A 22070-nucleotide genomic window follows, 5' to 3' on the forward strand; every position below is an offset into this window, starting at 1 on the left:
TTTTTTGTCGGTATTAAAAACCTGCTTCACGACAAGAGCTACTGTACATACGAACATTCAAATTCTGGTACAGATACATAAATAACCCAAACAAATTTAGTGTCAGCTAATAAATACAATTTTTTGCATCTCAATACCAGATGTCAGAAAATTCAGTTTAAAACGATGCTAATTTCAAAGTATTAATAATGTAAAACAGATTAAAAATACCTGACACAAAATAAATATCGGATTTAGTACACACATGAAGTGGCTTCTTACAAAAATTTAGGTTTGTGCGAACCAGTGTAATTAGTTGATTGACAGGTTATTAATTACGGCTAAGAATAAAAAGGTTTGCGTATTACACGAAGAAATGTTTCATAGTTCGTAAAGCAGTCTGAATAGATATATTTATTTACATATGTAGGTAAAGAGGGCCAATATACGGTACGGGCTTGATAAAACGTCACTTTGAATTTTTAATACCATCTAACGTATGTAACGAGTAGAAAATCTTTAACGGCGTAATTATGGTATCTGTCAACTGATGACGTCTTACAATACGTGTTATGACAGCACGATGTGGTAAGGCTAAATTAATTTTACGGAGACCAAGGTAAAGCCACATGCCATTAAGAGACTAAAACAAAATGTTAAGGGAGGACACAGGTTTTTATGGTTTGCCACACTTCAGTAAACATATATAAGGCACTCTTGACTCTACATTGACATGCAATCTAAAGCAAATTAGGTCAACAACACTTTTACATGAAATTTCACGTAACATTATCTGACAGCAATGACACATGTGAGCTGTGTACATAGCATACTTGCAAACATTCAAAAAATTAATTCCTACATACAGGCAGACGTCTATAAACACAAAGTAAAACCACCTGCTTAAATTCAACAGTTCCACATACAGTGACATATGTAAGTGAAAGAAAATAAAACAATCACGTCACTCAACAGTTTTACTCATTTCCGCACGATACGTCAGTCCTCCCTTACCTCCTTTATTTGTATTTCCAGCGTTCGATAAGGCGGCAACCGAGGATAACGCCATTATAGCTCTCACGTTGTTTCAGCCATGTAACAATTGACGAAAGCACTGAGCAGACAGAATACGAAAACAAGGATCACTTGTGTGTAAATTGTATACAAATTTCACATTTCGTCATTATTATGACAACGCGCACACGCAGCACTTCGACTGGTAAACTTCATTCTTTCTGTTCGCGTTCAGAGCGTTACACATTTCTCCCCTTCGATTTGAAAGCCAAGGGAAATGCCCCGCCTAGCCTCGCATACAGGGTCCCTATTTTCTCAGCGCCAGTTTTTCTCCACCTGTGAGTCATTCTCGTCAAATGGCGGTCATCGAGGGAAACCAACCAATGGCAGCGCTCCATGCTGCAATAACAAAAAGACTACATCGTCATTCCTGTGACGTCACATCAAATTTCCAGGCCCCCGGCTCGAGGCTAGAGCTTAAATTTCCATGGTCCCTCAAGTACGGCACGGAGGAGAGTTGCAACATCTCATCTGCGGCAGTCTAATGAAAGCATTATTATGTTCATAGACAAAATAAGATAACACGAAATATCACTAGAAAATTATCGAAACTTTAGGGAAACCGAAATTGTGGCAGTATTCGATACCACAAGTTACATAAGTAAGTACAATTAAATTCAATTCGTATATTTAGATACCGAACATAACCTCAAGAACTTATATTCTTTATGTTCATCAGCGTATATCTGGCGGCGTCAACAGTCCCGAAGGCCGCAGAGGAAAAAAAAAAACACTCCCGGAGTGGGAATGTTGCCAAAGACATACAATTGTCGTCCTAATGCACAAGACCGTAAGGACGAGAATCATGACGCTGGCCAAGCGATTTTCAGCCTTACGGTGCACAGCGAAGGACGGCTACCTCCCCTCCCGTCCCGTCACCCCTACATTGGCTGCTGTCTACAAAGTACACGAAACTCGAGAACGCAAACGTTTGTAAATTGTTTGGGAGGTCTTTCAAAAGATTCCTTTTGACAAACAAAAGTTATGCAAGTTGTATTGCTATATGGTTCGCTTCATTATTCGTTTTATCTCGCAGCCTACTTTCTTGTGAAGTTGCGATCGACAATTCTCACTCAGAACGTTGACCTTGGGATCCCTGGCGCAGAGGCAATGTTACCCGGTGCGGTACCGAACTAGTATCTACTGGAACTTGTTCTGTGGCGAAAGAATATATCATCCTTAAATATACAACTGAATATTAGGACATTTGTCTAGTGACGGCCAAGACCCGTCATCAGCTTTCTGATAGTTCGCCCTTCGATCAGTAATATTTCTTACTGATGTGAAAACTTTTAAAAAACGTATTAAAATGGAACTGCGTATTGTGGCGTTAATTTAACTTCGCAGGTTATCCATTATAAAAGTTGAGGGCAAAATTGGAGCGTTTGACGTTGACGTTTCAGAACAATGTTTTCCATCTTCAGGAGTGGTATATCGCATTCTCCTTCGTTCGTTTCTGAAGATGCTTGCCAGAACACTAGGTGAGTTAGATATTTGCTTATCTGCATTTCTCAAATCAAATTCGAAAAACTTCTGGTATCAAAGTTTGAAACTTTTACTGTCACAAAACAACAAAGGGAAGAGATTACTTGAAATACTCAAAGACATGTTCCCACAACTTAATTAGCCACACAAATGAATGTATTTTCAAGCTTCAAATAAACTTTGATACTTTTTCTAATTTAGACTAACTTAACAATACAACTGTGTTGCCACGCTATAAATGTTCTTGATAATACGTATTTTTCTGTTGTATGTTTCACTTGCTCTTGCGCCATAAGTAAAACTAAAAGTTAATAACATAATCACTATGCAGTGCATGAAGAAAAAGAAGAAATAACAAAAATTCAGTAGCTGGTGCCACTCTTGTCTATGTATGGCCCAGATGGTCTATGTGTGACAATACAAGGCTTCCGTCAACGGTAATGACACTACTACAATTGTTATACAAAAGACGGCAGCAAACTCGGTTTTACAATCGTCTGTCTCGTCGTGTGTGTGCACTAGATCCACATAATTCACGACTACAGGTGCATTATTTCCACAGTACATTGGCGCAGTTACTGAGTTGCATTCTACTGTCACGATACGATACCCACTCAAAAATATTTGCATATGTAGTTATTTTTCAATAGCTCAATTAAATCGGGAGTTTTTTTCTGTCAAAATTATACAGTAATTATAAAGGATGACATATTGTCCGAGATATTCCGCAGCTGTTCAAATATCTTTTAATAACATTATTTCTATTTTACATTTATTTTTAAAAAGGTACTAATAATGCAAGAAACTCCTCTAAAGTACTACCTCGGATTACAGTGACATTACAACAGCGCCGCACATCAGAGGAATATATTGCAGATTGTTGTATGTGCGCTATGTTATAACTTGACTGGGAATTGGCAGTACAGTGTCAGTTTACGGTGCCACGTTGCCTAGTCGGAGCTCGCGCTAGAGCGACTCTCGCTCACATCGTGTAGCATGGCCTGCGATGTTGTAAGCGGCGGAGAATAACAGCCTACCTCCCCTCCGCTCCTCCTTCCACCTCCACCGCTGAGGGGAAGGGGAAGGGGTACGCGTGGCGGGAGGGGAATAGAGGGGCCGGCAGGCCGCTAGCCTCGTGCACAGGCCCTGATTCTGGAGGCGAGGCGCGGCGAGCGCTGGCGCGCGCGGGACCTCGTCCGTCCTCGCGCCAAGGGATACGCATGCGCACCAGCGTCCTTACCCCCTCCCCTCCGGCGTTGCTGTTGGCTGGCGAGTTGGCTCAGTGCATAGCGACTGTTACTACTGCACTAACAATTCAGCCGGTGATGGAGAAACATCTTGAGGAGAAGTGTTCGTTGAACCAGCGTTCGCTGTCATTTCTTCATAAACTATATGTCGTATTGCCCAATATTAATATGAGTTTTCGTCCTTCTCGATATCACAAGAAATCAAAAAGGTTGCAGTAGTTGGAGTACTGTTATTTGCATCAGGTTAAATGAGAGCCATCATTTGTTTAGAGTTAGTTGCGACGCTTTGGAGTCTGTGTGTATTGATCAGTGTACTATGCATCGCACATTTTAGATCAAATTTGGATGGGGTCTGACAGTGTCACTACGCAATATATTAGGCAAAGTGTTAGTAAACTATTAACAATTTCCAGCTTCTCATAACATCCGACATTTTCACAATAGTGAACGTTCGCTATCTTCTGTCGGAGTATTTTCGACCTTGTGCTATGTTTGTTTATGTATTAAACGTTTACATGTAAATTTTCGACAGGGTAGCGTATTAACATCGTTGTAGGGCCCTCAAAATTTTGTTGTTGAATGTGCTCAAACTTAATGGTTGATAATTATCTCGCAGCAATAATAAATGGATAAGGTGCAAGGATAGCGCAATTGCTGATCCTATGAAAGTAGAAATCAATTGTATAATTTAGGACTTCGTTTCAACTTTTGGAATGACTGAATGAATACGGTGATAAGAAGCAATCACTCAGTGTAAAACAGTATTGAGCGCACAAATGTAATGGGGGCTATAACTTGGTATTTGTTGCAGTTGTCACTACACAAATAGGAACGTAAGGTTTTGGATTGTTTCTTCCGTGCTAGTACGTACCTTAATCTTTCAACCATGGAAACAGTTCCTGCAATGCATGAAAACTTGTGGTTTGTTAAGAAACCAGTAGTTTCACGAGGAAAACTAGGTCGTGGCTTTCTGAGGGAGGTAATCTACTGCGCTATTTCACGAGCCACCTTGCGCACTGAGGCGAAGGGTACAACATCATTATACCATTTTATTGTTCCACTCGCGGATGTGCCTCTAAATGAAAATGAGACACTAATTTGACCAAAGTGGGAAAACACGAAATGTTTGGCAGAACGAAATATATTACTTGACTCGTAATTAGAACGGCTGCTCTGAAAATTTGTAGGAGAAAATGTGCATGACGCAGGTCTTCGCTGTTGCATCTGCCATTATGCATTGTTGATCGTTTCTGCGCACCTCTCGCGCTAACGAACACGCGAAGAATCAAGCGCTTGCTGAATTTTCTCTGTTTTTCGTAATGAACTATCTTGATGACTAAATACAACTGTAAGTATAACTGCAACGAGCCACACGTTTTGAATGAATGTTTTTTTTTTTCACCGTAACACCTTCTGATAGTGTACGTGAACACGTGTTCGCCATCATGTCTTTCGTCTAGATTACGCTTCAGCAAGTCGCATATCAGTAAAGCAGCCGTAGATGCTGTAATGCATAAAGTCAACCTCATCCTCAAGACAAAAAAGTGAAATTTGAGCGAGAAATGTTCGCTGCCGTCTGATGATGAACCCAGGCCCAACGCTATTTACAATGACATGAATCCCTCATTAATAAGTGCGCCAGGTTCTGCGGTGTTCTCAGAACAGCGTAGATAAAACAATACCCTGATAACACTCGAGAGTTTTATGTTCTTGATTATTCCAGTGCGCCTTATTTAGAGACTGCAACGAGCCACACGTTTTGAATGAATGCTTTCCTCATCGTCGTGTACAGAAAGTTTGTGCGATCCATTCCCACTACGCTGCCAAAACTGTTGCTGGGAAGTTCGATCAGTACGAAGATGCCGCGGAAATGCTCCTAGAGCTTAGATGGGAATCGCTGATGGGATGAAGGCGCGATGTTCACCAAACGCTTTTCCAAAAATTTAGAGAATCAGCAAACTGTAGGGCAGTCCTGTTTCCTCCTAAGCTCATTTCGCGTAACCGCAAGGGTAAAATAAGATATAGATTTGGTTTTCTGCACAGGCATAATGCAAGTCGTTTCTCCTTCTCCTTGAGAGTGGAGCACATAGGGGAATAACAAGCAGTGGTTGAAAGAACTACGGGCCAAATTTACTAATCCCAGTACCAGGCAAAGTCTTGGAAAGCATCATGTATAAATAAATGTGTGGGTAGCTAGAAGTGAACAAGTTTGTGTACGTCACAACTTGATTACAGGAAATAAAGACCCAGGTATGCAAGCTGTAGAACTATTACATATATTTCATCAGAATTCGAGGACCATGCTCACACATAGGTAACTTTATGAGATCCAAGTATGGGCTTTAATTGTGTTGACCACTATATTTTGCTCTCCAAACTAGAATACCACAGAATTTGTGGTGAAAGCCTAAAACTAATTATATCAGCAAAAGAAAGCAGGTGGTGAGTTCAGGAGGTCAGTTACCAAACATACTTGAGGTTCAACTGGAGTGCCACAGGGATCAAAATTAGGACCTTTTCTATTCCTGGTACAAATAAATGACTTATCGGATAATACAAATGTAAAGATTTATATGTCTGCAGATGATACTACTTTTTTGTCTGTAAACTATGTATTTGAAGACCTTGTCAAAAAATTAATTTTTTGAAAGAACGTGCAGCATCCTGGTCCAATGCAAATGGTTTACTATGAAATGTAAATGAGACACAGAATAAGTGGTTCAGTTTATCAAAGACTGCAAAAATAGAAAAACAAAATGCAAAATTTCTAGGCATTACATTTGACTTCAGACTATCATGGAGTACCCATGTAGAACAAGTAACAGTTACGTTATCAAGAGTAATGCACTTGCTGAAGAAACTGATGTCATGTGTCACCTATGAATATGTAAGGACAACACACATTGCTATTTTTCAGCCTGTTTTAAGATGTGGGTTAATACTCTGTGGAAACAGCAAAAATTAAGTGAAAGTCTTATAAATAAGAAAGAAATTAGAGTAATGGCAAGTGCAGATAGCAGAACACATTGCAAGCCTTTATTCATTAAGTATAATATTTTAACTGTAATTTATTTAAATATTAGAGAGAGTGTTAATTACACTCACCAACTTACCAAATTTAACAAATCAAAGACATGACTATAATACATGAACGAGCACTCTTACCATAAAACAGACTAGCAAAAACAAACAATAGTCATAGCTACATGACAGTAAAAATGTATAACAAACTGAGTAATCATGTCACAAGCATGCCAATCAAATCATTTAAGGAAAAACTTCACAGCTTCTTGTTAGCAACACGATTTTATTCTTTAGGAGAATTTTTAGACTTTCCAAATAAACAATGTAAATAATATCAATATATATTTTGTAATACTAATAAGCAAATGTACTGATGAAGTCTGCAACATGTACAAATGCTGAATGACTAATAAAGAATCTGAATCATGCCCAGCACAGTGGCTTGCAGTATGTGGATGAAGGTCTAGGCTAAATCGTGCTCAAGTTAACTTTCTTGCTTGCCTTTGCTTTTATTGCTGTTACCGACGAAAATAGCACCTGCGATGTGTGGCGAATGGAAATGGCAATCTTAATGCTTTTGCCGATAATAATGGGGACTGGACAGAAACAATTTCACAAAATGTTGCCAACTAGTTTATTGTCTTGTAGAGCCCAAGAAACTTTATTTTGGCTCAAATTTCACTATATGATAAGTCGACCCAGGCATTTACTTATCGAATTTTCCAAACTGATGATAGAATTTTTGGCAAAGACTGATGCTGGCTATTATGACTGGATGGGCAGTAAAAGATACAAACGGAAGACAGAATCGTAGAAATAGCTCCAATTGTTACTAGTAATCTATATAGTTTTCAAAACAAAGCTTGCAATGGGCCTGAATTTGAAAGGTTACGATTGGTGTGTATTACAAGTTTTGGTTTATGGCACTGAGACGACTTTACGTGAAAAAAACATTAAAAATGGGTAGCGCAGTGAGTTACAGACAGATGCACAATGGGAATCACTAGGGGAGAGAGGAAAAATGGTTCAGGGGATGGATCTGAGTGGAAGATGTAATTATGGCTGTAATAAAAATTGAACTCGGGTGGTTGGGACGTGTAGGAAGGTGAATGGTCAGTTGGTGGACCTAGAGACGGCTTTGCTCAGTCCAAGACATAATAAAAGATTGAGACAACGTAGTGTGTGTAAATCTCCTTAGGATATAAGCAGGAGAAACATGCATACGAAATGTTGAAGGCTGTTATGCAGAGACGGGTTTAGAGGAGACCTTTATCCTTTATGTATTAGAGTCCAACCAAATAGCTAACACCTAAAAAATGGTGTCCTGAGGTGAATTCCAGTCCCTTCCACCTATTCAGGCTTCTGATCTTTAGGGCAAGTGCTGTCAGTCTGAGAATCTACTTGAATTCTGCAGATTTCCGATGAGGTGGAATGTCTGCGGAAAGAGCATTTAGATGTGAAGGACAGAACTTTTCTTTACAATATACACTGTCTCCAGTGTCTACATCTACAGCTGCATACGCACTCTGCAGACACTGAGAAGTGCATGGCAGGGGATATTTAGCAATCTTCTACATGTTAAGGTTTCTTCCCGTTTCAATCACGTATAGGATGCAGGAGGAATGTCTCTGTGCCCACTGTAGTTAGTCTGACCTTGTCTTGGTGTTCGTTGCAGGAGTGATTGATGGAGGCTACAGCATATCTTTAGATTGGACACTGCTTATTGAAACATTGTAAGCAGGTTTGCATGATAATTGCCTTCATCTTCAGCGCCTACCAGTTTCAGGTTTCCTAGCATTACCGAAATGCTCCCTCATTATATTACTCCTACATTGGATCCCTAATCCTCCAAAGCTGATCCCATCCGATCCGATCTGACATCGGCTGACAATCGGACAAACATCAAGGCAACAATGTAGGTGCCGACTGTTTAAGCAAAAGTCCGATCCAACAACAAACGATGACGCCCGATTACAGACCGATCACACGTTTGTTTCCAATTCGTTATCGGAGGCTCGATAGCCCATAATTATGTCGAAGATTGACTATCTGTAGCTCATATTCAGTTACTCACTAACAATTAATTTGTTACTAATGCAATATTACTGTGAAAGTGTTATTTAATGAAGTAAATTGTGCTCAGTTACTGTATTAAATTTACATCTGGATTGATACGTACCTTAAGTTAGGTTGACCAGCAAACGACATATAATTTGGCACCCACCTGTCCTCTCGCCTCCCTCAGAAATGAGCTAAATGTCTCTGACCTATTGATAAGAACATAAAAAATAAATTTAAATCCAGTTTTCACAGAGTGGGTTGTTATTTCTTTTAAAATAAGTACTACATAGACTTCCCTGTGTAGCAGAAATCCAGTTTCTAAACTTTATTCCAATGTTTGTCCAATACAAGTTAATGTCTGAGGTTTTTAAAAATACCTAGTGGAAAAAGCATCTTGTTGTGTGATATACAGGGTACACTACAATCCATAGTGGAAACTTATACTACAAAATTACACAAAAACAGAAGCAAAAACGTTAGTAATGGCACTTTACCAGTTTCAGAGCAGACTACATTGTTGCCAGGTTTTCCCCTGACCCTTCTGCTCCTCTGTGATGTCATGCAATATTGTCAGATTTCCCCCAACTCCTCCTCCCACCAACCCTCTCATATACAATTGTTATAAGTGTAAAATGGTGACAAATTCAAAATTCCAAAATGGGGCATTGTCCGGTTGGTGGAAATAGGCTAGTTGTGTAATGTATAGTGTCCAAGATAGCTAACCCAAGATACAGAGCATGTCTGTCTGATTGTCAGATTTCTTCAGCTCTTTGATGTCAGAAATCAGGCTGGAAGACTCTAGTATACGAACCCAGGCAGCATAGTCTTCAGATTACCCTAATCCTATGACCTCGGAATCCAAGGTGGCGACTTCATATAGCCATTTGGTTCCTTCCCAATGGGGAATATGGTTCCAACATTCATGGCTGTCAGATTTCATGTGTGTTCTAAGTTTGGAATCTTTTCCTGGCAGGAAATTAAAAAAAAATGCTTGGTTTTCCCTCACTTCTAAGAGACTGCTGTTCATTTGCTTTGAGTTTCAAAACAGTGCAGTGTGTAGCTTTAAACAACTCGCTCTCTAATCTCACAGTTTGAATAATTGTCACCCTAAGTTTGGAGCTGACTTGCTCTAAGTTTAAGTTCACTTGTGCTGTCCGCAAACAACTGTCACCACTGTGGTGATAGGATAGGAACAACTGTGTGTTTTCTATTTTGTCAGAAAGTGACATACTGAGCCCGTGGCTGTGCACAAAATATAGGTTGACTGTGTAAGAGTCAACCTGTAAACTGCATTTTTATTATTTAAAGAAACACCACACCAGGGAGAGCCTTCCTTCTGGTTTCGCAGGGGGGGGGGGGGAGGGGGGGAGGGGGGAGGGGGAGGAGGCAGTCGAGAAGTTCTTGCTGCCAGCTGGCTGCATCCATGCAGTGCTGGGACTGCAGCTGGCGACACCACTATTCAATGCTGGGCCGGATTGGGCTACTGAGGCCTTGCAGACTGCCTGGCGTTAAGTGTGAACAGGCTTGGTCAACATGACAACACTTCAAATGTAAATACATCTCTGCTTATAGAAAGAATAAACACAATGAAGATGTAACTACCTACTGTAAAACAGAACACTTCATACAGATCTTTGTCTGTCTACTGTAAAACATCATACCTTTAATGGCGTAAATGTGTTTATTGCTCTAGAAAAAGATGTATGCAATCCAGATGTAACCGCACTTTCGTACAACTGAACGTTTTTAATTAGATGTAGATGCATACCCCCACTGCAATGCTATTAACAGTTCACTGTAGGAAATGGATTTGCAGAACTCGACATACATTTGCTTCACAAGGTATTTCTGTACAGAGCTCCACACGCTTCGATCACAAACTTAAAATAAATGAAATTACAGCATGAAAACATGAACGTTTGTGGTTGCACCAGAATCACGATGACACAATCATTACATTGGGAGCATCACTGCCAGATTTAATAAATCTCCCCAGTGTAAAGAAACACCCCACACTACAGCAGAATTGTAATTAACTGCCCCAGCATGGTAAAATTCTATTAAAATACCTTTTTACAATAAAAAATGTAAGAAAACACCTTATGCTACATAAGAATTTTAAAAAAATTCCCCTGTTACAGCGAAATTGCAACAAATTAAGACACATTACAGTAAAATGGTAACAATTTGCCCCATATTACAGTGAAATTGTAACAAAACACCCCCTGGTATACAAAATTGTGTTAATTACTCAATACAACGCTGTGTTCTGACAAAATTCACTGATCACTCACAAGATAATTGACTTCCTGAAAGCTTTAGGGGCAGACAAACACTGCCTCGGCCACCACCATCACAATTCGCCACTGACGGTCGAGTCATGGACACTTGATACATGTATATCACTGCCGCACTGTTGGCAGATACACAGGGTGGTTCATTGATCGTGACCAGGCCAAATATCTCACGAAATAAGCGTCAAACGAAAAAACTACAAAGAACGAAACTTTTCTAGCTTGAAAGGGGAAACCAGATGGCGCTATGGTTGGCCTGCTAGAAGCCGCTGCCGTAGGTCAAACGGATATCTAATGAGTTTTTATAAATAGGAACTCCCATTTTTTTATTACATATTCGTGTAGTACATAAAGAAATATGCATGTTTTAGTTGGACCACTTTTTTCGTTTTCTGATAGATGGCACTGTAATAGTTACAAACAATGGCTCACAATTTTAGACGAACAGTTTGTAACAGGTAGGTTTTTTAAATTAAAACACAGAACGTAGGTACGTATGAACATTTTATTTCGGTTGTTCCAATGTGATACATGTACCTTTATGAACTTAACATTTCTGAGAACGCATGCTGTTACAGCGTGATTACCTGTAAATACCACGTTAATGCAATAAATGCTCAAAATGATGTCAGTCAACCTCAATGCATTTGGCAATACGTGTAATGACATTCCTCTCAACAGCGAGTAGTTCGCCTTCCGTAATGTTCGCATATGCATTGACAATGCGCTTACGCATGTTGTCAGGCTATGTCGGTGGATCACGATAGCAAATATCCTTCAACTTTCCCCACAGAAAGAAATCCGGGGACGTCAGATCCGATGAACGTGCGGGCCATGGTATGCGACGACCAATCCACCTGTCATCAAATATGCTGTTCATTACCGCTTCAACCGCACGCGAGCTATGTGCCGGACATGCGTCATGTTGGAAGTACATCGCCATTCTGTCATGCAGAGAAACATCTTGTAGTAACACCGGTAGAACATTACGTAGGAAGTCAGCTTACATTGCACGATTAAGATTGCCATCGATAAAATGGGGGCCAATTATCCTTCCTCCCATAATGCTGTACCATACATTAACCCGCCAAGGTCGCTGATGTTCCACTTGTCGCAGCCATCGTGGATTTTTCCGTTACCCAGTAGTGCGTATTATACCGGTTTACGTTGCCGCTATTGGTGAATGACGCTTCGTCGCTAAATAGAACACGTGCAAAAAATCTGTCATCGTCCCGTAATTTCTCTTGTGCCCAGTGGCAGAACTGTACACGATGTTCAAAGTCGTCGCCATGTAATTCCTGGTGCATAGAGATATGGTACGGGTGCAATCGGTGTTGATGTAGCATTCTCTACACCGACGTTGTTGAGATTCCCGACTTTCGCGCAATTTGTCTGCTACTGATGTGCAGATTAGCCACGACAGCAGCTAAAACACCTACTTGGGCATCATCATTTGTTGCAGGTTGTGGCTGATGTTTCACATGTAGCTGAACACTTCTGCTTCCTTAAATAACGTAACTATCCGGCGAATGGTCCACGAAGCAAATACTGACAGAATGTTACGTGATAGCACGTACTTACACGTTTGTGGCTATTACGGCGCCATCTATCACAAAGCGAAAAAAGTGGTCCAACTAAAACATTCATATTTCTTTGCGTACTACACGAATTGGTAATAAAAAATGGGGGTTCCTACTTTTAAAAAAAACGCCGTTGATATCCGTTTGACCTATGGCAGCGCCATCTAGGGGGCAACTATAACGCCATCTGGTTTCCCCCTTCAAGCTAGACGAGTTTCGCTCTTTGTAGTTTTTTCGTTTGATGCTAATTTCGTCAGATATTTGGCCCGGTCACTGTCAATGGACCACCCTGTATATTCCTATTATATACAGTGTAAATCATTCTAACAGCTCTCAGCACACCTTTATTGAGTCAGGCGGTAACACTACTCCACTCCCACAACCCTGAAGATCAACTCATGCTGACTGTCACGACACAGTCACATCATGGCACTTTCGTGACGAGGTGTATTCATGCTGTCCATCACATCACTGCACAATGAGTAAATTCAGGTAATGTGGTTTCAACTTGCACGGCTGTTCTCAACTACTTGTCTGCAGAAATTTCGATCTTTGCAAGTCGATTCTTAAGTGCTTCTCTGTGCAAATTGCATGTACACATTGCAGTAGCTTATATACACGGATGCTGGAGTCCACATCTGTACAAAAATGATATTTATTGGACTCAAATGGTTTGCAGCTTGCAGGTATAGACTGTACGTTAGAGAAAGAAGACAGAACTGCAGACCAACACAAAAACCAATGTGGTTCCACCCATTGCACCCATAATTGCTAAAAAGAACACAGTGTTACGAACTGCCATCACATCTCATGAAAACTGGTTTGTTTAAGTTTAGTTACCAGTCCATTGAAAATTTTTGTGCAATACTCGTGTCTCCCTCAATACCTTCGCCTTGAAGATTTATATGATTTCTTTGCATCTAGTATCTGATTTTTAATAGTTCAAGTGCCTTACATGCACTGGGGTGGAACCATATAAATATTGTGATTCTTGAGTTTCTCCCGGCGTATTTGAGAATCAAAATATCCACGGGTGTACTGCCGGTCTATAATGTCCAACGGGCACAATATTTCGGCGATCAAACATGTCGTCATCATCAGGTGAACTGACGGACACGGAGATCCGTACACTATGGCTGCTCAGGGGGAACTGGGTTCGGTCGAGCAACGTATAGTTGTGACGACCACGGGGGACAGAACCATCACACCGACGTCATCTCAGACGCCGTCGCAATCTGTTCCACCGCGCTACCGTGGCGCGGGGCGCGGACGGCGGAGGGAGCGCGCCGCGGGCGGAGGGTATTTAAATCGGCCGCCGCAAGGACGACTATATGGATGCTCCACCAGGACAGCCATCCACACATACAAGACATACATAAGACCGATCTACGAATACGCCGCTGCACCACTGGGTGGAATACCAAAGACAGTAGCAAACAGACTGTACTCCACAGAACGCCGACTACTACGAAGCATAGCCAAACTGCCACACCGTACCTCTGAAGTATACGAAACGACGAGAATAACCCCATTACAGACCAGACTAGCAAAACTAAGAGCAAGATACGGCTCACACATCTTACATAAGCGACCCGACATGGAAGACATACTGACGACCAAGCCACGCATAACGAGACGCCCTAAAGCTAAATACACCTACCCAGCACGTACAGTAGCGCAAAATACATCAAAAGAGTACCCCGACCTAGCACCCACGATGACACAACTTACAGAAGAAGAAACTACCCCCATCCACCTAGACGAAAGACAGTAATACAAAAGAAATAACTCAATGCACCACGACAGCACCCCGCATCGAACACACATCACATCCAAAACAGTGATCAGAACACAATAGCTTAAGACAAACTTAGATAAGTTAGAACAAGGACAAACTGTAAAAACCAACTCCAAGTACTGGAACACAGGAAAGGAGAACATGTAAACCTAGACATAAGACAACAAGAAACATTGTAGCAACCAGCTCCAAGTACTGCAAATCAGGAAAGGAGAACCTGTACACCTAGATGTAAGATTAACTATAAGATAGATGATACCACATAAGATTAACTATAAGATAGACGATACCACAGAATAACAACACAGAGAAAATAAATGTATATATACTATAAGGAACACTCACTAAGTTAATCTCTTACTTATTTTATTATCCCCAATCTTACTGATAATTTATTTAAGCTGTGATATTCACAGAAAATTAATGTAAAACTAAGATACTCAATATAAAATAGTAGCATATTATCAAAAACATGTAAAAATGGAAATAAATATAATAAAAATTGTAACCCCTGGCTGATAAAGGGCAATCAGCCCGCCTTCTCCCCTCAGGAGGAGGAATGAAACGTAAAAAAAAAAAAAAAAAAAAAAAAAAAAAAAAAAAAAAAAAAAAAAAAAAAAAGCGACCGAACCCAGTTCCCCCTGAGCAACCATAGCGTACGGATCTCCGTGCCGGCACGTTCACAGGAGCTCAATCCGTCAGTTCACCTGATCATGGCGACATGTTTGATCGCCGAAATATAGTGCCCGTTGGACACTATAGACTGGCAGTACATCCATAGATATTTTGATTATCATATAAATATTGACCACTGATACTTGCAAAACTATTTTACACACAATCTAGAGAGCTTCTTAACAATAAATAAGTCCGCAACAAACAAAAATTTAAACAGAGAATTAGAAGACGTTACTTGATGTACATTTCACGAAAAAGCATTTTGCCGCTTTTGCAGTGTCTGAAGGTTTCAGTCCATTTCTTTATCAAACATTACAAACATCTGACAGCATACAGCATTCCACTTACTAATCAGTCTGAATCTACTCACTGTGCTTTATTCACTTCAAGTTGCCACCATATTGCAATTTATTTAATTGTAGAATGTTAAATAAGATACCAGTATGTATAAAAATCTATTTTATAAACTCAGTAGAGGGCGAGTTATTTAATATGCTCTTGTCATACAATTCAGACTGCTGCCTCACTGCTTCAATTAATCTTTTGGTATTGATTATAAAATTATGAATTTTACCAAAAGAAATATCAAAATGAGAGTAGATAACAAACTAGTTGTACTGGGTTGCCCCTCCACCTTTCTTTGTGCATCTTCTCCTTGTCCTGCCTCTCTCTGTCAGTCACCTCCTCCCCCTCTCTCTATCTCCTCCTCAGCCCCTCTCTCTCTCTCTCTCTCTGTCTCTGTCACCTCCTGCCCACTCTCTCTCCCCCTCTCTCAGTCCATCACCTTCTCCCCTTTCTCTGCCTATCTTCTCCTCCCCCCTCTCTCCATCTCCTTTTGCTGTTCCCTCTGTCCATCTCCTCCTTCTCATTTCCTATGTTGATTTCCCTAAAGGCTTGTTTATTGTTATTGCAAATTCAGACTCTGTAGCAGTATTCCAATTATAAACCAATAAACCATAAATTCAACTTTCTTGTTTGCTAAAAATGTGCCACATTGTACGTGTTATGCATATGTTGTGTATATATATATATATATATATATATATATATATGTGTGTGTGTGTGTGTGTGTGTGTGTGTGTGTGTGTGTGTGTGTGTCTAAACTTTTATTGCAGTAACATGTAAAAATTTGAAGTAAAACAAAAAAGTACATTTTGAGATTTTTGGTAAAAATGTTTTTCCTTTATGTATTACATTTATAAATTAAATGTATTAAAATATAGTTAGCAAATAACATACCCTTGCTGTAATTCAATTATCAAAGCAATAGGTCAAGAACTTTTGGAGATTTACATTTTTGTAATGTTTTTGCTTTCATTACATATATATTACACATATACCAGATTACATTCCAGTAGGTATATAAAAATATCTGTCGTGTCAAAATTTCAAAGCAATCCATGAAGTACTTTCAGAGATTTGAGATTTTGAAGAAATGAACATCTACATTAACTTAAAACTTCTGCAGTGATAGGCTGTGGTCAGAGTATAAAACTCTTCCCTGACATTTCATCTCTGACTGCAAGGGACATCCTCCAAGGTAAAGAGGCAAACCTCAGAAAATGTCTCCTGCAGTTGGAGATGAAACTTCAGGGAAGAGTTTTATACATTGCCTGCCACCTATCAGCCTGGAAGTTTTAAGTGAAGACAATACCGGTTGTGAATGCCTACATTGTATGAACATCTACATTTGTAGTTATATAGAAACTGTAATTGTTCCTAATCGCAAATCTCCAAATTTTTTGACCATATGCTTTGAAATTTTGAAAAAACATTGCTCTAGAGTATGTATGTGTTTTTTGTACACCTATTTTTTAAATATATGTAATATATTTTTTTATAAATTTAATAATAGGGAAACATTGTTAAAAAATCTCAAACAGTTATATATATGTATATATCATATACTAAAGAAATAGGTATCTAAAAACATGCCTGTGTTAGAATGCACTGTTATGTCAAAATTTCAAAGAACTTGCGGAGATACACGATTTTGAACAAATTAATATTTACATTTTTATTTATGTAGATAATAAAATAATAAACAACAAGGCTATAGAATAACAACTGATATCAATCATAAAAACAATGATGAAACGTAATACAGAAGCATATGCATGCCTGTGTTTCAGGAGGAAATAAGTTTGGGGGTCATGTGATCAAAAAGAGATGATGATGTCAGCTGTCAATACTTTCTTCCCAAAAAACCTTTATGGTAGTATGTGGTGACATGCCATGATGGCAATTGTAGATACTGCCACTTGAAATGCACTGCAAAATGTTTTGATGGGAAGTCATGTGATGTGATGGCCAGTGTGTATTTACCTTTATAAAGAATCAGGTTACAACTGTACACTGAGCAGGCAATGCTTGCTCTAGTGTTCAAAATGGTTCATTTCCTCAACCCATAGCAGATGAGTTCAAGGCATACATGAAAAGCAAAACATATACTACATTCACACACACTATGATACAGTATAATGTTAGAGTGTTTCTATGCTAAAAAAAATACTGACATGTCTAACAAGTGTAAGTATTCACATAATAGTATTAGCAGTAATGTATCACATCAGGTCATCAATTAAGATTATATTTTTAGTGTGTATTCACATAATAACATAAACAATACATATCACAGAATTTCAGCTAAATCATAGGCACAATTCAAATTTCATCAGTATAGTCACTTGGTATGGAAAATAGTTACAGTAGATGTATAGATGTTTAACATTATTCATGATTTAATTAATTAATCATATATCATTGCTATCATCATTTGATCTGGCTGTACATTGATATCTACATCTACGTGATTAGGTAGTGCAAGACATTATAAAATTATGAAATGTTCAGCCTGCTCATATGTGAACTTGTCATTATTAGTATCTGCATTGACACATGAAGCTATTAGATAAAGTCTGTATCCACCTATAATACATATAAAGATAATAACTTCCTGATACTTCAGATATGGCTCAGTACTATCACTGCTGTGATTGACAGCTGACATCTGTAGCATCTGACAATGTATCAAATGTATCACCAGCCACTGTGCTATAATGAATATAGTCTCCCTACCTCCTGTGGACTTCTTGTATTGTTCATCTGTTCATAATATTTGAGCTATCACATTCCACAAACTTTCTGTCTCTTCCAATAATTCTAACAGCACAGGTCACACCAATATTCAAGAAATGAAATATGAGCAACCCATTGAATTACAGACACATATCACTGACCTCAATTTGCAGTAGGATTTTGGAGCATATACTGTACTCGAATATTATAAATCACCTTGTAGAAAATTACTTATTGATACAGAACCCACACAGATCCATAAAATATCGTTCTTGTGCAACACAGTTATTCCCATGAAGTAATGAGTGCTGTCGACAAGGGATCTCAGTTCGATCCCATATTGCTAGATTTCCAGAAGGCTTTTGATACCATTCCTCACAAGTGACTATTAATCAAATTGCGCGCATATGGAGTATTGTCTCAGTCACGTGACTGGATTCGTGATTTCCTCACAGAGAGGTCACAGTTCATAGTGATAGATGGTAAATCATCAAGTAGAACAGTAGTGATATCTGGCTTTCTGCAAGGTAGTGTCATAGGCCCTCTGCTGTTCCTGATTTATATAAAAGATCTAGGTGATAATCGGAGCAACCCCCTTGCATTGTTTGCAGATGACGTTCTAATTTACCATGTAGTAAGATCATCAGACGATCAATTCCAATTACAAAATGATCTAGAGAGAATTTCTGTATGGTGCGAAAAGTGGCAATTGGCGCTAAACAAAGAAAAGTGCGAGGTCATTCACATGGGTACTAAAAGAAATCAGATAAATTTTGGGTATATGATAAATCGCAGAAATCTAAGAGATGTCAATTCGACTAAATACCTAGGAATTACAATTACGAGCAACTTAAATTGGGAAGACCACATAGATAATATTGTGGGGAAGGTGAAACAAAGATTGCACTTTGTTAGCAGAACACTTAGAAGATGCGACAAACCCACTAAAGAGACAGCCTACATTACACTTGTGCGTCCTCTGCTGGAATGTTGCTGTGTGGTATGGGACCCTTACCAGGTAGGATTGACAGAGGACATCGAAAAAGTGCAAAGAAGGGCAGCTCATTTCGTGATATCGAGCAATAAGGGTGAGAGTGTCACTGATATGATACGCAAGTTGGGGTGGCAGTCACTGAAACAAAGGGGAGATCTAGTTACAAAATTTCAATCACCGACTTTCTCTTCCGAATGCGTAAATATTTTGTTGACACCCTCCTATGTAGGGAGAAATGATCATCATGATAAAATAAGAGAAATCAGAACTCGAATGGAAAGATTTAGGAGTTCCTTTTTTCCACGCGCCATTTGAGAGTGGAAATGTAGAGAAGTAGTATGAAAATGGTTCGATGAAACCTCTGCCACGCACTTAAGCGTGAATTGCAGAGTAACCATGAAGATGTAGATGTAGACGATGTGGGGGGGGGGGGGGGGAAATCAGAACAATTACACAAACAGAATTCGAAGTACTGTCTTACAGAAGAGAAAAAGGCCACAATTTTCGGTATCCTATAGCTACAGGTCTCGAGATGTCCTAATGTCAGAGTGGTGGATGAGTGCCGGCATCCCTGCCAGAGTTGGGTGGTCTGCTTCAACTTGTCTTTGAACACTTGCTTTCTCAGAACTTTCTGTGCATAGCTTGCCTCCATCTTGTTCGAATCGGTTTGTAGACACTCCTGCGTCCCGGCACAAAGGATGTCTTGTGAATGAATAGAGCATTATGATTGTATTTTGTACAGATCACGATATTGCACCGACAATTAAACCCTGTAACGTGCCCTACATATCGTGAAATACGAAAGCACTCTTACTCAATACACTGCTCTCCCACTGAGGACAGGAGGTTGAATATTAGAGCACGAAACAGGTCTCCAACCCAACAATGTATCACCATGTACCGTGTCGATGTAGTAAACATACAATTCGTACCCTGCACCATTCAAAATCAGGCCTTTTACATCATTCATACATATACTGTGAAGACAGGCAGCACCGTATACACTCCTCACAGCACTTGGTATTTCCCTGCGAGGTCGGTAGTCATACACTCCCGACGGGTGACCAGAGCGCCCTCAGCAGATCGAAATCACACTCAGATCTGTTCTACAAATTCGGGCTCGTTCCCCCTCGGCACAAACGTGTTACTGTTTCTGGTCTGGACCTGCTTGCTTGCTTTTCTACACCCATCCACAGACTCTGGGATTACAAGAACACATATATTTTCGCATGGTTTGCCATTATATTATGCCATATCCGTAGTACTTCTCAATATCAAGCACCACAGCAATATGGCTCGTGTGACACAATTCCGAAGATATATACTTGAAATTATTTCTCTAGAAACCCGAAACATTATCAAGGTGGAGCACGCAGTAGACGACTGAGTAACTAGAAACTTACCAAGTCCACAAAGACCTCTACTTGAAAAAACTCGCCAAAAGCAAAATAGAGAAAAACTGATATTTTCCACTCGTGAATACCGATTTTGGGGATGTAGCAGATTCCAAATCATCTCTATAATTTACATAGTTAACTAATGTGCTTCTCATGTCTAGAGAACCGGTAAAGGCGTCTTGCACCTGCTAGATGCACACACCACAAACGATGTTACCTCAACTAAATAAAGGTATGAAATGTGCAGAAGCAATCAACCAAACAATTTACATAAGAGGGAATAACGGTCCAGCACAAACATACCTCCATATTCATTCTTCTCGAACTTCCACGCGATCACAGAAGCTATCCAACATATACTAAGTATTAGTTCGCTCTTCAGCTGTCTCCATTCGGACAGCCTCTGCCATAAGCTGGAGACCTGAATCATTGCCACCACAGGCCACACATAGACGGAATCATCCTACGAAATCGGTCACATATATATTTGATCAATATACTTACAATTAAGTGTTATGATTGCGGTTCCAGTTGAATGACATTTGACAATGAGCGAAGTATTCGATAAACATCCTGCTGACAGCTCTGGAAATAGAAATATCTGTACCATTCTTATGACTTGACATACTCTTCCCTCTGCTATCACAGTATTCCACAGTCATCTCCTTTGCAGATGTCTGACCACAAACACATAGTTTGTAAGCCTGATGCTCAAGGCGAAACTATCACACATCCCCTACTACTACTAAGAATAGTACTTCATCAGTAACTGATTGCCTACAGTAAGAAATAATGCTGAGAGAAAATCAGCGATGGGTGGACATGTCTAATACGTTTTTCTTGTGAGCGATAGCACTGTGTCTTAGAAATATAGACGTAATCGTCTCATATGTTAAAAAACCCAATCGCAACAACTACTCTATATTACTGGTTCAAATGTCTCTAAGCACTATAGGACTCAACATCTGAGGTCATCAGTCCCCTAGACTTAGAACTACTTAAACCTAAGGACATCTCACACATCCATGCCCGAGGCAGGATTCGAACCTGCAACCATAGCAGCAGCGCAGTTCCAGACTGAAGAGCCTAGAACTGCTCGGCCACAACTGCCGGCACTCTATGTTACTGCCACTAGTGTTCTTGTTTCTGCAGGTGCACACAAGTATTCATGTTAAAAGCTATACTTGCTTTATAAATCGAGGCACGACATTACTTCTGAATGAGGTGGTTTTTTGTCCAGACATACTGAGACAGTGACTGCTGGAGTGTATATTATCAGACAAGCAGTCTAGTTACATACTGTATAGCCCACAATGCAAACTCGTGATAAAATCACAATGACCGACAGTTTTACTGTTAACGATCGCAAGTAGACAGTGCT

At 39.7% G+C, this 22070-nt stretch overlaps 1 protein-coding gene across 4 annotated transcripts in view; it reads right to left on the reverse strand.

The window, feature by feature from the left end:
• LOC126281176 (uncharacterized) overlaps positions 1–1875 on the reverse strand; it is a 106658-nt gene extending 104783 nt beyond the window's left edge. For 2 of the 4 annotated variants that reach the window (XM_049979864.1, XM_049979863.1), the window contains exon 1: positions 994–1855. In XM_049979864.1, coding sequence (XP_049835821.1) covers positions 994–1048 — 55 coding nt within the window. In that variant the 5' untranslated portion in view covers positions 1049–1855. Of the gene's footprint in view, positions 1–993 lie in introns of all 4 variants that reach the window. The other 2 variants (XM_049979862.1, XM_049979865.1) reach the window with 2 other exon arrangements.
• Between the last annotated feature and the right edge of the window lie 20195 nt (positions 1876–22070).

Source organism: Schistocerca gregaria, chromosome 7 (genome assembly GCF_023897955.1).
Source record: "Schistocerca gregaria isolate iqSchGreg1 chromosome 7, iqSchGreg1.2, whole genome shotgun sequence".
NCBI lineage: Eukaryota > Metazoa > Arthropoda > Insecta > Orthoptera > Acrididae > Schistocerca > Schistocerca gregaria.